General features: G+C 36.8%; 1 protein-coding gene across 2 annotated transcripts in view; it reads left to right on the forward strand.

Moving 5' to 3' along the window:
* atp2a3 (ATPase sarcoplasmic/endoplasmic reticulum Ca2+ transporting 3) overlaps positions 1-12,845 on the forward strand; it is a 352,313-nt gene that overhangs the window by 158,800 nt on the left and 180,668 nt on the right. For both annotated transcript variants that reach the window (XM_039756778.1, XM_039756779.1), the window contains exon 6: positions 12,427-12,507. In XM_039756778.1, coding sequence (XP_039612712.1) covers positions 12,427-12,507 — 81 coding nt within the window. The remainder of the gene's footprint in view (positions 1-12,426; positions 12,508-12,845) is intronic.

Consider the following 12,845-nt stretch of genomic DNA (forward strand, 5'->3'; position numbering starts at 1 on the left):
ACTTGCCATCACAGAATGATGACAAGAAACTGGATACATCAGTAAAAGCTGAAATGGTGGTGTTTCAGAGCAACGGCAAGCGCGGGCGTTGTTTAGAACAAGTGTATCAGTATCTGATGACTGTGCCACCTACTTCAGTGGAGGCAGAGCGTGCTTTCTCAGCGGCTGGCGTACTCTGCACGAAGGTGCACTCTCGCTTGGACGACCGCACGCTGGACACGTTGTGCTTTCTACGCTGTTATTACCGCAACTAATTAGATACATGTACTTATATGACAGCATGAATTGCTTGTAGATAAGGATAGTCTTTTATTAGTATCAACATGTTGCAGTAGTTTTATTAAAAATAAGTGTCGGCCGTTCTAAAACCGTTCACATGTGAGATGCCTGTGCACTGTGTCATCCCCGGGAGCCTGGGATTCCCGAATTCGGGAATGGATTTCCTAGTTCCACCTGACCAGAAAGTGCTTCCTCTGTGAAACGTTTTTGATTTTTTTTTGATTTTGATATACTTTTGTTAATCCCCAAGGGAAATTGTCTTGTTGCTTGACCTTTGAGGATCAGAGTGCAGGGTCATCCATTGTACAGTGCCCTGAGCAATTTTCAGTTTAAGGGACCAACAGAGTAGGATCCATTCTAGCAGTAACAGGATTTGCACTGGCAACCTTCCAGAAACCTGTGCAGATCCTTAGCCTTAGCCACATAGCCACCACTCTGCCTCATGGTTCTGGCATAAAAGAAGCTACCTTGCTTCACTCAAGGAGCTACTGCCAAAGAAGGAGGATGAGGGCAACGATGATGATGAGGGCAATGCTCGAATGTGGAAGTAAAATTAAAAAAAGAAAGAAGAAAAAGAATTGTAGTGTTTGCAAAGGTACTTTGTCAAATAAATAAGTTTAATTGAATTTGGGACTGTGTCTGTGCAATTGTATCTGGGGTTTGCAGGCCACAACCTGCATAGTGTTACTATGGGCAATAGAGAAAAGCAACAATGAAATAATTGAAAGGCAATTTTTATCACATGTCAAGTCACTGTTCAGCATTTGATTAGCAAGAGAACTACTGTTTCTTGATGGTAGACGTTTATTCAAGTCTATTATTATTATTATAACTTGAGGTTTTGATTGCAGTACAGTGCTATAATTTGTTGCAATTTTAAATTAACATTAAATTAATCAATTTTTAATCATGTTTACATTATTAAATGCTGCCACTGGTTCTGACTTTTCCCCCATTTCTGTAATGCTTTCTATTGTCCATGGATTCAATTCCTTAACACACCATCCAGTTTGTTAAGGTGGGGTTACAGTAAATATCTTTTTGTAAAACCACACTAAACAAGGAAATACTAAGAAGTAGCATTCATGGTTCTAACCCACAAAAGAGTTGCCACAATTATGGAATCCAATCATACACATAAAGAACAAATTCTCACCTCTTGAGAGCACAGAAATTGAATGTTATCATAGAGGAAATGTAGATGAATGCTAGGATGGGACACTAGCATTTCAGCCAGAACATGACAGAAGGGTTAACATTTAAAAATACAGTGGATTTGAACCCAATTTGGGGTTAGGGGGGTGCTGTTACTCCACTGTAGGCCACAACATCATTTTGAGTGTAGTGTTCCTTTATTTTGCTCATATAGCATAATTTAGGAGAGACTACAAACCAAAAATACTGTAAAATCAGTCAGTTTTTACAATGCTATTACTGTTTGTTTTTACTCAATAATGAAACTTACAGTCTAGATGACATGTTGGGTTGCAGGGAGTATAACAGGAAACATGATTATTTTTGCTAGCTGCCTGATCTTGAAATTCAAGAACTGAATACATCTTTCTTTTCCTGCCTTCTTTTTCAAATGCCATTTTTCAGGCTCACTTTCATTAGTTTGTGTGAAAGTTTTGTGAAATTTTAGATTATCCCTGCCAAACCCCTTCCATTTTTGGACATTTAAACCAGGATGTAGACTATAGCAGTGACATATTTCAGGTTTTTTTCAGTGTACACTAATTCTTGTTCATTCCACTTTTGGCAGCCTGCTCATTCTTTGTGCAAGGTGGAAGAAAGTCAGCGGTGTGTCATGTACTGTGATCACTGGGGGGCCCAGGCTGGAATGTGCTTTTACTTGTTAACTGACTAGACTGTCAGCACAACAAAAAATCTTTATAGAGTATACTGAACAGTCCGGTTTTATCGGCCTGCATCTCACATGCCCTTTCTAATGATTGATGGGTCAGAGGCAGGGATGAAGAAGAAAACAATACTAAACCATTAAAGGGTGGGAGTTTGCAACAAGCTAACCAAATCTGTATAAAGTCTTATCTCAAACTAGCAAAACTTCCTGTCATGACTTGTAAACTAGCAGAACAACAATTTTTTTTTCCAGTCGGTTTTAATATATTATGACCTTTTCATATCATTATATAACACTGTACACAAAGTAACTAAATAGTGTGTAGGGCATCTAAAGTATAAGAACATTTTAAAACAGGGATTAATTGCCTAAAAACTTGAGGTTATGCACATTCAAACTCGGATCAAACAGACCAAACCTGTGAGTTGGACCAGGTCACAAATAAAAAGTGAAGTTACAAACGCCCATATCTTGCTTGGCAACTACTCTGAGTTGCGTTACAACTTAGCACAGTAAGGCTTCTTCACCAAGATAAGGGAACTCAAGGAAGTGCCTGCTGTGGTGTCATTCTTACTTCTGTCTTTGCACTCTATTTTTGTTCATAATTTCTGCCTCATCATTATCACTGTAGTTGAAGAGCTCTTGGGGGGCAAAATAATGGAAACACCACATTGGAATTCAAGCATAACTCTGAAGTACCTAAATGGTAATTACAAATGGGGTTACAAAAGGTGAGTTGCTTTGGGTCAATTGCCACTTAGCAGTATGTGTCTGAAACTGTGGAAGTGGTCCGATATTAGAACTGTTTTGGCAATTACCACTTTGATATGTGCATTTTCAAAGAAAAAGAGTTCCAAAGAGGCAAACACTTTATTTTGTGCCTGAATTACAGATGCATTGGTCAAAAGAACTGCAAAATTGGTCCATGTGTTGAGAGGTACAATCTTTAAAATAATAACAGCATGTGACAAAATGAGACAAACTTCATTTTTCAAAGAGAAAAAGTTCAGTTGATAAATGCCACAAAAGTTTTCCCCTTAAAAATGACTATGGAATGAAATCATTCCCTCGGTGATGTATTCACAATGTTGGCTTTTATGTCAGGGCTGTCATTTTGAAACCATTTTTATCCAAGGCCAACACACAAAGACACACGACAGTTGTAAAGAGTGCGACACCTGGACCCCTGAGTAGTGGAAAATGTAATGTGGCCCGATGAGCTGCCCACTTCCTACTTGTTGACCTTTTATATTGGGAGAAAGCCAAAGGATGTTTTCCACCCACAGAATCTATTGCGGTCCAGTGATCACTCTGCAGGCCCATATGATGGTCAAAGAATAGGAGAAGATTGTATCAGACCAGGGAAACCCTATTATGCAAACACCATTGCCTCATGATATTACAAGTGCCTTATTCCTTGATGATAATGCAAACCACACTGCCAAACTGATTCAAAAACAGTTTCATGAACACCATCAAATGCCATCAATGACTTTCTTATCACCAGATCTAAACATGACTGATATGTTTTCAGAATTTCTGGAATTGAGATTGTGAAGTAGTTTTCCAGTACATTTCCTCAATCAAAAAGCTGGAAACTCCTTGAAGAATGATGCAATATCCAGTACACAGTTCAAGACTTGTATATCAACATTCCAGGACTGAAGTCCTACTGAAGACAAAGAGTGTGGCCCTTATATTTATTGGATCATTCATATTAATGTACTGTTAGGTTTTTCCAATAGTTTCTTCACCTTCTGAAATATCTTGGTAATTCATCATTTTTAAAGGTTGTGGTTTATTTATTTATTTATCCCTCCAAATGTCCATTTATTTTTTCCTGTTTAAATCCAGTATTAGGCTTCATCACTCTGTAACCCTATCATGGCAGCACTGAGAGCAAAGAATGAGCCAAGTTCACAATAGGACAAATGAACACACACATTTGAGCATCCCAGGTTACTTTAGAGTGGTCAATTAACCACACACATTTTAGATGGAAGGAAGTAGGAGTTCCTGGAGAAACCTCATATGGACATGGGGGGAATGTAATATCTCCATCCAGAAGACCGCATTCCAAGGCTCTGAACTTTTACTTTTATAGAATTGTATTTCTTTATGTGTTTATTATAATGGTATGTAAATCTGACTCCATATTTCATGAAACATTTGCATGCCAAATTAATCACCGGTATAAGACATGGCAGAGACACATTCTATTTTAAAAAGACTGCTGGGAAACTCCCTCACACTTCAGTAGGTTATGTGGAAGTGTTTTTGTGGCTGAAATGGTGCCTTTTCTGACTTGAAGCAGTGAGCTACTTTCTTTAGACTGTCTTCTCTAAATATAAACCAAATGCAATAGTGGCACATCACTTTTGAAATATTAATGCTGTGTTTGTGTCACTCATTTGTGTTTGTGCCACTTAGGCAGATTCAGTTTTCACTCAGAAAATATCATTTTGTCTCCATTTTTCTGCTTGCCTGTAATATCAGTTTCAAACTGATGGTTAACCAGAATCAATTTGACAGACCTAATCAAGAAAACTTATTTTCATTCGAATTGTTATTCATTTATTTAAATCTAAGCAGCAACAATGACAACCAAGTTGTGGGGCTCATCAAGACCAAGACCAGAAAATGAAGGCTTAGTGACAGCTTTATAACAGCCACCTAATGAAAGTATTTAGCTAATCTGGTGTTTGGAAGTATAGGTACTTCAGATATCCTGATGGTTTTTAAATTAGGTTGCAGTACAGTGTTTATTTTTTTTAAATGACAAAGCAAAAATTGTACATGCAGCAAGCACTTTGTGGTAAGTAGGGAGGCTGGATGAGTGATTAAGTAATTAGACCGTAAGGAGTATACCATACTTTATTATATCATTATGACATAATTATGAGATAGCTCAAAGCAGCCTCTACCCTTGCAGTATGTTATTACATTGCAATGGAGAACATACTCAGTGTACGCATTTATGTTAATAAGTTAAACCAAAGTCACATAGATGGAATGAGGTGAAGGAGAGGGGACTTTGTGGTTTTGGAAGGTGGGAAAGTACAAAGTGAAAAGAAATGCATAATCATCTGTTGTTCTTTGTTTTTATTGACAAAACAACATTCATTTAATTAATCTGAGTCATCCTTCCATTATTCTATGGTTGAGAGATATCTGTGTGGCACTTACTTATTACAACAGCAAAAACTACCAATCTCTACAGTATACCAGGGTGGGTGCTTCTTAAGTCACTCTTTTGCTGCAAAAGATGGCTTATGCACTTGTGGGAAATCTGGTATGACATCCCAAGTCATGACCATAAGCTGCAGAGGCTCCTAGGGTTATGGCTTTCCATGTTTTCCGCCACAGAAATTGTGTCCTTTTCATCTCTTTATTTACCTCAGATTCATTCACTTGTCTTATCACTTTATGTATTAAAAAATAAAAAGAAGAACTTACTCTTAATGTACAGTTGAGCAGTTGCATTGTGTTTTGGAATAAAGATAAATGAGAAGTTGAAAAAATGGTTATTTTTGAAAATAAGAGTTTCTTCTCCAATTATTTGCTAAAGGAAGTACTATGACATACTGCACAGGGCTTTTGACATTTACAATTTACATTCTGCAAAATATTTTTTGTGGTTATCTGGTCAACAGCAGTTCTTATATAAAATTTTATTGAAAACATTATGCAGAAAGTCTTCTTTTGGGGGAGAGATTAAGCTTTTATTTGGTTTCAAAAAAAGGGGGTGGAGAGCAAAAGAAAATCATTTTCATATATCAATTTGAACACCCCCACCAGAGAGCAGCTATGCAAGAGAAAATAAAGATAAATTGATAAAACTCACTGGAAACTGACAATACCCAGAGACTCACACATCCGGCTGAATCTGAATTATGTCAGATTGTGGGACATCTAAGACTTAATCTCGAAAATGGTGTCTTCCCACTTGCTGATCGATTGAGCTGATACACCATTGATCTGTGCGGCTGAAATAAGTCATAATTTGTTATTTATTTTTTAATTAAAAAAAGAAAAAATCCATTATTTCATATTTTTAATAATAGGTAATGGCTGTCCAAGGAGAAAAAAAAGAAGTTTTCTAAGCAATACCTTTGGCATGTGGGAGGAAAACCAGTGTACCAGAACTGGAGGATGCAGTGTTGATTTATCAGGATGATGACATAATAAAGGAATGTCTGATAATTAGAAAGTCAAATCATTTTAACAAACAGAAGGCTTAAATAAAATATAGACAAACTTTTAAAATCAGCCTTATCGAGTGCAACTATATCAAAATGGATTTTCAAAAGAAAAATTGATTACATTTAATTTTAAGTACAAGAATAAAAAGAATAATAGCAAGACATTGTGTTGTCTGATCAGGTGAATACCATCTAAGTAAAAAAATATATATTATTTGGATTTGTCTTTAGAACATGCAGGTAATTTAGCTTGCAAATTTGCTTTAATGGTTAGCACAGTACATTCATATAACAATTAAATACGTACAGTTTCATTACAGCCATTGTCAGAGACTCGCCTTTTCATGCCACTTCTGACATTCTGACTGCCACTTAAGAAAAACTGCCATGCAGTAGACACTGATGGGAGGAGCAGAGACTAAAAGCAGCCATAGGGAAGAACTAGGGGCGGAGCTTGAGCACATTCCTGACCATTACATTGGGTGCATCCTGCATGAAATAGTTATTATTAACAAAGGTGGAATGCATTGTATTTGTCTTTTGCAGCATGCAACCTAAGGTTACAGTTAGCTGTAGGTTTTGTAATTTCTTGCTCTTGAAAGTACTAAACTGTTAAACTTAAAAAATGTAACTTGTCTGCATACCCATGTGGCATGCTGACCTGAGATTTCTGACCAACAGGCAGTGCTGGAATATTCCAAGAAGGCTCCAAATTTAGAAAAGTCAGTAAATTTTGCAAGTGATTTTTGACGTCGCTTTAGTGCTTTAGAAACCTCTGGGCCTCTATCACCGCATGTGACACATTATGAGTTCTTTAGCATAATAAATATTAAGTCTTAATAATATTGGATTGGTGTAAGCAGTTATGATATTTTTTCACAGCTAAACATTCTAAATTAATTTCCATTTAAACAAATGTAATCATTGGCATGCTGAGTTGGTACTTTGCACATGTGCTTTATGTAGGGAAATGTGAAAGATAAACTACATGTGACATAATGATAGTGGTGAAAATGAATGAATGAAATTTATGAGATTTAAAACTGTACAGTAGGTTGTTATAAAGTAGATGATTTTTGAATAAAACAATTGGAGTCTATCCATCCATCCATTATCCAACCCGCTATATCCTAACTACAGGGTCACGGGGGTCTGCTGGAGCCAATCCCAGCAACACAGGATGCAAGGCAGGAAACCAACCCTGGGCAGGGCGCCAGCCCACCGCAGGGCGCATACACACACACACGCACACAGACACCTACACACCAAACACACACTAGGGACAATTTAGAATCACCAGTCCACCTAACCTGCATGTCTTTGGACTGTGGGAGGAAACCAGAGCACCTGGAGGAAATCCACGCAGACACGGGGAGAACATGCAAACTCCACGCAGGAAGGACACAGGAAGCGAACCCGGGTCTCCTAACTGTGAGGCAGCAGCGCTACAATTGGAGACTATCAATAATTAAATGTAGACAGCAGTTTTGCAAAAAGCTAATTCTTACTACACCTGCAGCACTGTACATGAACAATGATATCTGTCTATTATTTGAGTACTGTTTAATATAAATATATAACTTCAAGGTTATATGATGCTTTTCCCAATTGTCTTTATTATAAACATGTTTTAAAAATATTCACAAAACTGCGTGAATTGTGTGCCAACTGACATATGCTGTAGGGAACATTCTCTTTCAAGTAAAGCATTGAAAGCATATAAAGAAGCAGCAGCTTTCTACATGATGAATATAGTTGACCTTGAAAAAAAACATATACATATTTTTTTTTGGTTTGCATTTTTATTATGCATTGCCCACGCAGCTGACAGTTTTATAAGTACTATATTATTTAATAGGCTTTTCAGTTTAACCTAATATGTTTTTCATGATGAGAGTGAAATAGGTGTGTTTTGGCAGTAACTCTATTGAGTTTATGATTATGCTGAATCATGAAAAGGCACTGATTTATAGGCACCTTCTTAATGTATCGCATGTATATAAAATTATTTTTTCATGCAGGAAATGTTTTCTTAATTGTGAATATTATATAAAGCAGTCTGGCAGTAGTTAATTCTTGCATTGTGCCTTATCTTTCTGTTCTAGACCCCACAGTAGTCATACCTTTAATTCTGATTCAGCTAGTTTGAGAACTTCATGATGCATTGCACTTGTTCAGCCAATGCTTTGGATTTGCCGCACCTGTTACTAAAGCATGAAGACTTCATAGCTATTGTACTCCTCTATTTCAGCTAAACAGAGCTTGGTGTGTTCTTGTTGGTGCTTTATAGAGACGTCGCCTTTATATTTCCTCCCTTCCTTGTGTGGTTGTTTGTGAGCAACACACATGTTTAAATAGCAATTCCAGCCAGGTCTTTCATTTGTTCTAGATATCAATGGCTATCACTGCCACCAGCCTATAATAATTTTACTAGTACTTGGATGATAAAAAAAAAAACACCCTTTGTAAAAATGTTCATATATCTGAGTCCAGCGCAAGAATACTGTATGTGAATGTGTATGTGTACTTTTAATGAGCTACAGTATTTGTATTCCACAGGTTTCTTATGTTGCATATCATATTGCAACCCTTGAACTGATTCTTAATGTTCCAGTGCCACATTTTCAATGAAAACCAAAATTGTTTCCTAGCTCACTGTGATATTTTGGGCATTAGCAGATTTGCATCATATTTTGTTAATAAATAGTCATTTTTCATTCAGTGAAGACATCCTTTAACTTGTTCCAGTTTATGCAATGGAAAATGCAATAGTTCTCATTTTTCTATCTGACGCAACTCTTCTTCAAAACAAACTTCTGTGTGTCCATATTCTTACACTCGTATGTGTTTCAGAGTCACAGGAGCTGATGGCTATCTCGGTAGCACTTACTATATTACAATAACCATCTCTGCACCTTGTACAAGTCCTATTAGTCTTGCGGGGCCAGATGTGATACTCGAACTAGAACACAACTCGCTAAACCATTTGTAGTTAATGGCCATGAAATCTATCACTGAAATGGCTCCTCTCATAGGGTTTCTTCCTAAAAACCTGCCCCCAGTTTTCTGTAGTCCGTACACTTTAAATATTCAGGGTTGCACTGTCCCATTTCTACTCTTGTATTAGAAAAATACATAAAATAAGTGTGAAAAGGCAGCAAGAGAGAAAAATAAACTGAACAAAAGACTTTTTCACTGATAGAAAATAGAAAGCTAAAACTGGGGTTAGCAATAGCTCAAGGTAACTTTAACTTAATAATTAATTTATATGTAGTAACGTGCTCAAGCAACAGAGAGACGCACACACACAAAAACACATACACAGACCACTGTGGGTACTTTACTCCACATGTTTAAGAAATGCTTCTGTCTCTGCTACAATATATGTCATTGTGACTGTTGTATTCATCAGAACAGAAAACAGAGTTTAGATAAGCATTGTAGTCTTTATATATAATTCATGTTAAAATGCTGTGACTATATTCTGGCATGGCATGTTTACATTTCCAATTAGACAGTAATGTTAACTTATTTTAGTTGTTCATTTAGATGTGCAGCCAGAAGGTGGATGCAGTGCTGGCCTCTTCTGTGTTTTTTCTGGAGTGGTGTCCATGTTGTTAAGCACATTTACTGATCAGGGTGTTTTGAGTATTGAAATCTGTATCTCCTTTGCCTCTTCATTGTCCGTTCTCTTAATGGCAGTCCTTTCCTCCTCCTTTTGATGAGGTGTGACACACCATTTTCTTCAAATTCATATTTTCGTGAAGGTAGTTACCAATTCTTTAACCTTTAAGCTTCAAATGGCAGTGTATCATCTGATTTTACAGAAAGGTGTTGTTTCCCTTGCAACAGTTTATGTTTATTTCTAACACATGCAATGTTCTCTCCATTTATATCATATGTTTATTAGAGGTCTTTTAGGAGACTTTTTTCTCCTGTAGACAATGTAATCAGACACATTGCTCACTGTCAGACCAATTTAACAAGAGCACCATTGCTCTTTGCTTTTTAAACCAACACCCCTACTTTGAGTGTCGTTCTCATGAGGCATTGGATTGGTTTAGAAATGTGACACTCAGTGTGCTGTCTAGGGTGTGGTGTAGTGGTTAAAGCTTTGGACCACAAACCCTGAGGTTGTGGGTTCAAATCCCACTACTGATGCTATGTGACCATGAACAAGTCACTTGACCTGCCTTTGCTCCAATTGGAGAACCAAAAGAAGTGCAACCAGTTGTCTCATAAATGTTCTAAGTAACTTTGGATAAAGAAATAAGTCAATGTAGTTGTTCCCACCCACTTTTAAACAAAATTCACTCATGGTTGTTTCCAGACGTATTTATTGATGTTCTGCAAGACTACAGGCCAACAGTTTTCGTCCACTCATAGCTGGTCAGTTAGTTTCTAGTAAATCAAACTTGTAAGTCTTTGTGATTTGGGAGGCAAATACTGAGAGAATTGTCAAACTCCACACAAACAGTGACTCGTCTGGGATCAAATACAGCACTAACATCTATGCTGTTGTGCTGACCAATGCAAATTTAATTTTTGTGCTACATTTGCTATGCACTTTTTGTATCACTAAAATGCCATTAAAACAAATAACATATTGTATTCCAAATTCATGTCTAAAAAAGTTTATTATTCAAAAAGTTTTGTAAGCATGTCCTTTGTGGAGCGGACCTATTTCAATAGTCTGACTTCTGTTATGAAATATTGGGCCTAATTTAAAATAAATAACTATCACCAACCTTATGAATAACACGCACAATAAGGTTCATTTCATCAGTCACCTTATAAAGCTTTAGTGAGCACTACATGGGAAACACTAACAAATGCAGCATGGCCAACTGGTTTAGGAAATGGGCTCCAAGCTGATATTTATGGGTAAGACACAGTTAGCTAATTAAATTTGCATTATGGGTTTCATATTCTCAGCAGTCGAGTTATTTTTGTTTCTACCTACTGTTCTTGCCTCTTTCATGTCACGCCACTCTCTGCATCCAGCTTGCAGGCTTCTTATTATTCAGTAGGTACTGAGAGGGAAAATACAGAGATATGGTGCTTTTATGGGAGTCTCTGTGAGACCCAATCACATCGCTGTGATTTTTACAATGGAGGATTGTAGACAACTCATCCCAGAATACATGAGCCATTCCAAAGAGAAGTGTGTGTGTGTGTTTTGTTTTTTTGTTTTTTTTTTTACTTTTCTTGTTTTCACAGGACATTTTCATATGTCTGTTATCAATCACACAGCACACTGTTTCATCTTGACAAGATCTGAAAATTTAAAATTCATTTGAAGCAAAAACATTTTTAAAAAGTAGCCTTTGTACAGCAGTAATGCATTTCTATCATATAATTCTACCAATTGTCATTGGGTGCCACTGGAAGCCATGAGAAATCTCAGTAACTGTCGTTCAGATAGCATTTACTTTCAAGGCGTGTGACTCACTGCACCCACACAAAGATGAAACTAGTTCAGAACTCACTAGAAACATTAAAAAAGTGAAAACAAAATCCTACTATGGTTCCTCCTACATGGCTCGCCCACTAAAATTGCACAAAATAATCATACTTCTCTTCCCTCACGTTAAAAAAAAAATAATCTCTATATATTTGAAAAATTACCTCATTTTGCTAAGTGAAAATTTGACATGTATAAAATGCTTCTAATTTCAAACCCTATGTAAAGAACTGAATCAAGTTCTGTCAATTAATTTTGTTTTCCTTTCTGTCTCTTTTTTTTTTTTTATATTTATTTATTTTAAATTGGTTGAGCTTAGTTATTCCCATGGTAGCTTTTTTAATAGCTCAGTGCTTTTGCATGGTCACCCATTAGATCTTTACACAGTCCCTTGAGCAGTTCCTGTATCTGCTAATTGCTGAATGGATTACGTTGTTTTATCAATTTTACATATAAATATTTCTATATCGTAATCTGTAGCATTTTGCACTTTACACTGATTAAGTAATCTGTACCAATGATAAAACCTGAAGCCACTTTTGAAACATTTTGGTGAAGAAAATCAACATGAAAGTCACAGGGTTAAAATAACAACTTTTTGTGCTCCTTGTGTCTTGCAGTGGGTGATAAAGTCCCAGCTGACATCCGAATTACGTCTATCAAGTCTACCACCCTGCGTGTGGATCAGTCCATACTCACCGGTAAGTAATGACCACTTGGGCAAATCAGACCATGCTTATTTCCTCTTGCTTAATCTAGAATTTTCACATGTCATTAGAAAAGAATCTGGTGGCGCCAAAAAAGTGTAATCTAATGCTTGTACCCTGATCAAGAATGTTTTTGTTATTTTACAAATTGAAAACTAGTAGAGTTAAAGGTTCTCCCTTTGTTAAGGATGAGTACACATACAGGGGGCCTCCAGTGCCCTTTTGGAGGTTACCACCAATGCATATGTCAGAAGTGGAGTGGAGTGTGCTGCAGGCACAGTGGTTTTAAACAAGTGCCAAAGACTTCATTTAAAACCAGCAACTTCATCTGA

This window comes from Polypterus senegalus, chromosome 6 (genome assembly GCF_016835505.1).
Source record: "Polypterus senegalus isolate Bchr_013 chromosome 6, ASM1683550v1, whole genome shotgun sequence".
NCBI lineage: Eukaryota > Metazoa > Chordata > Cladistia > Polypteriformes > Polypteridae > Polypterus > Polypterus senegalus.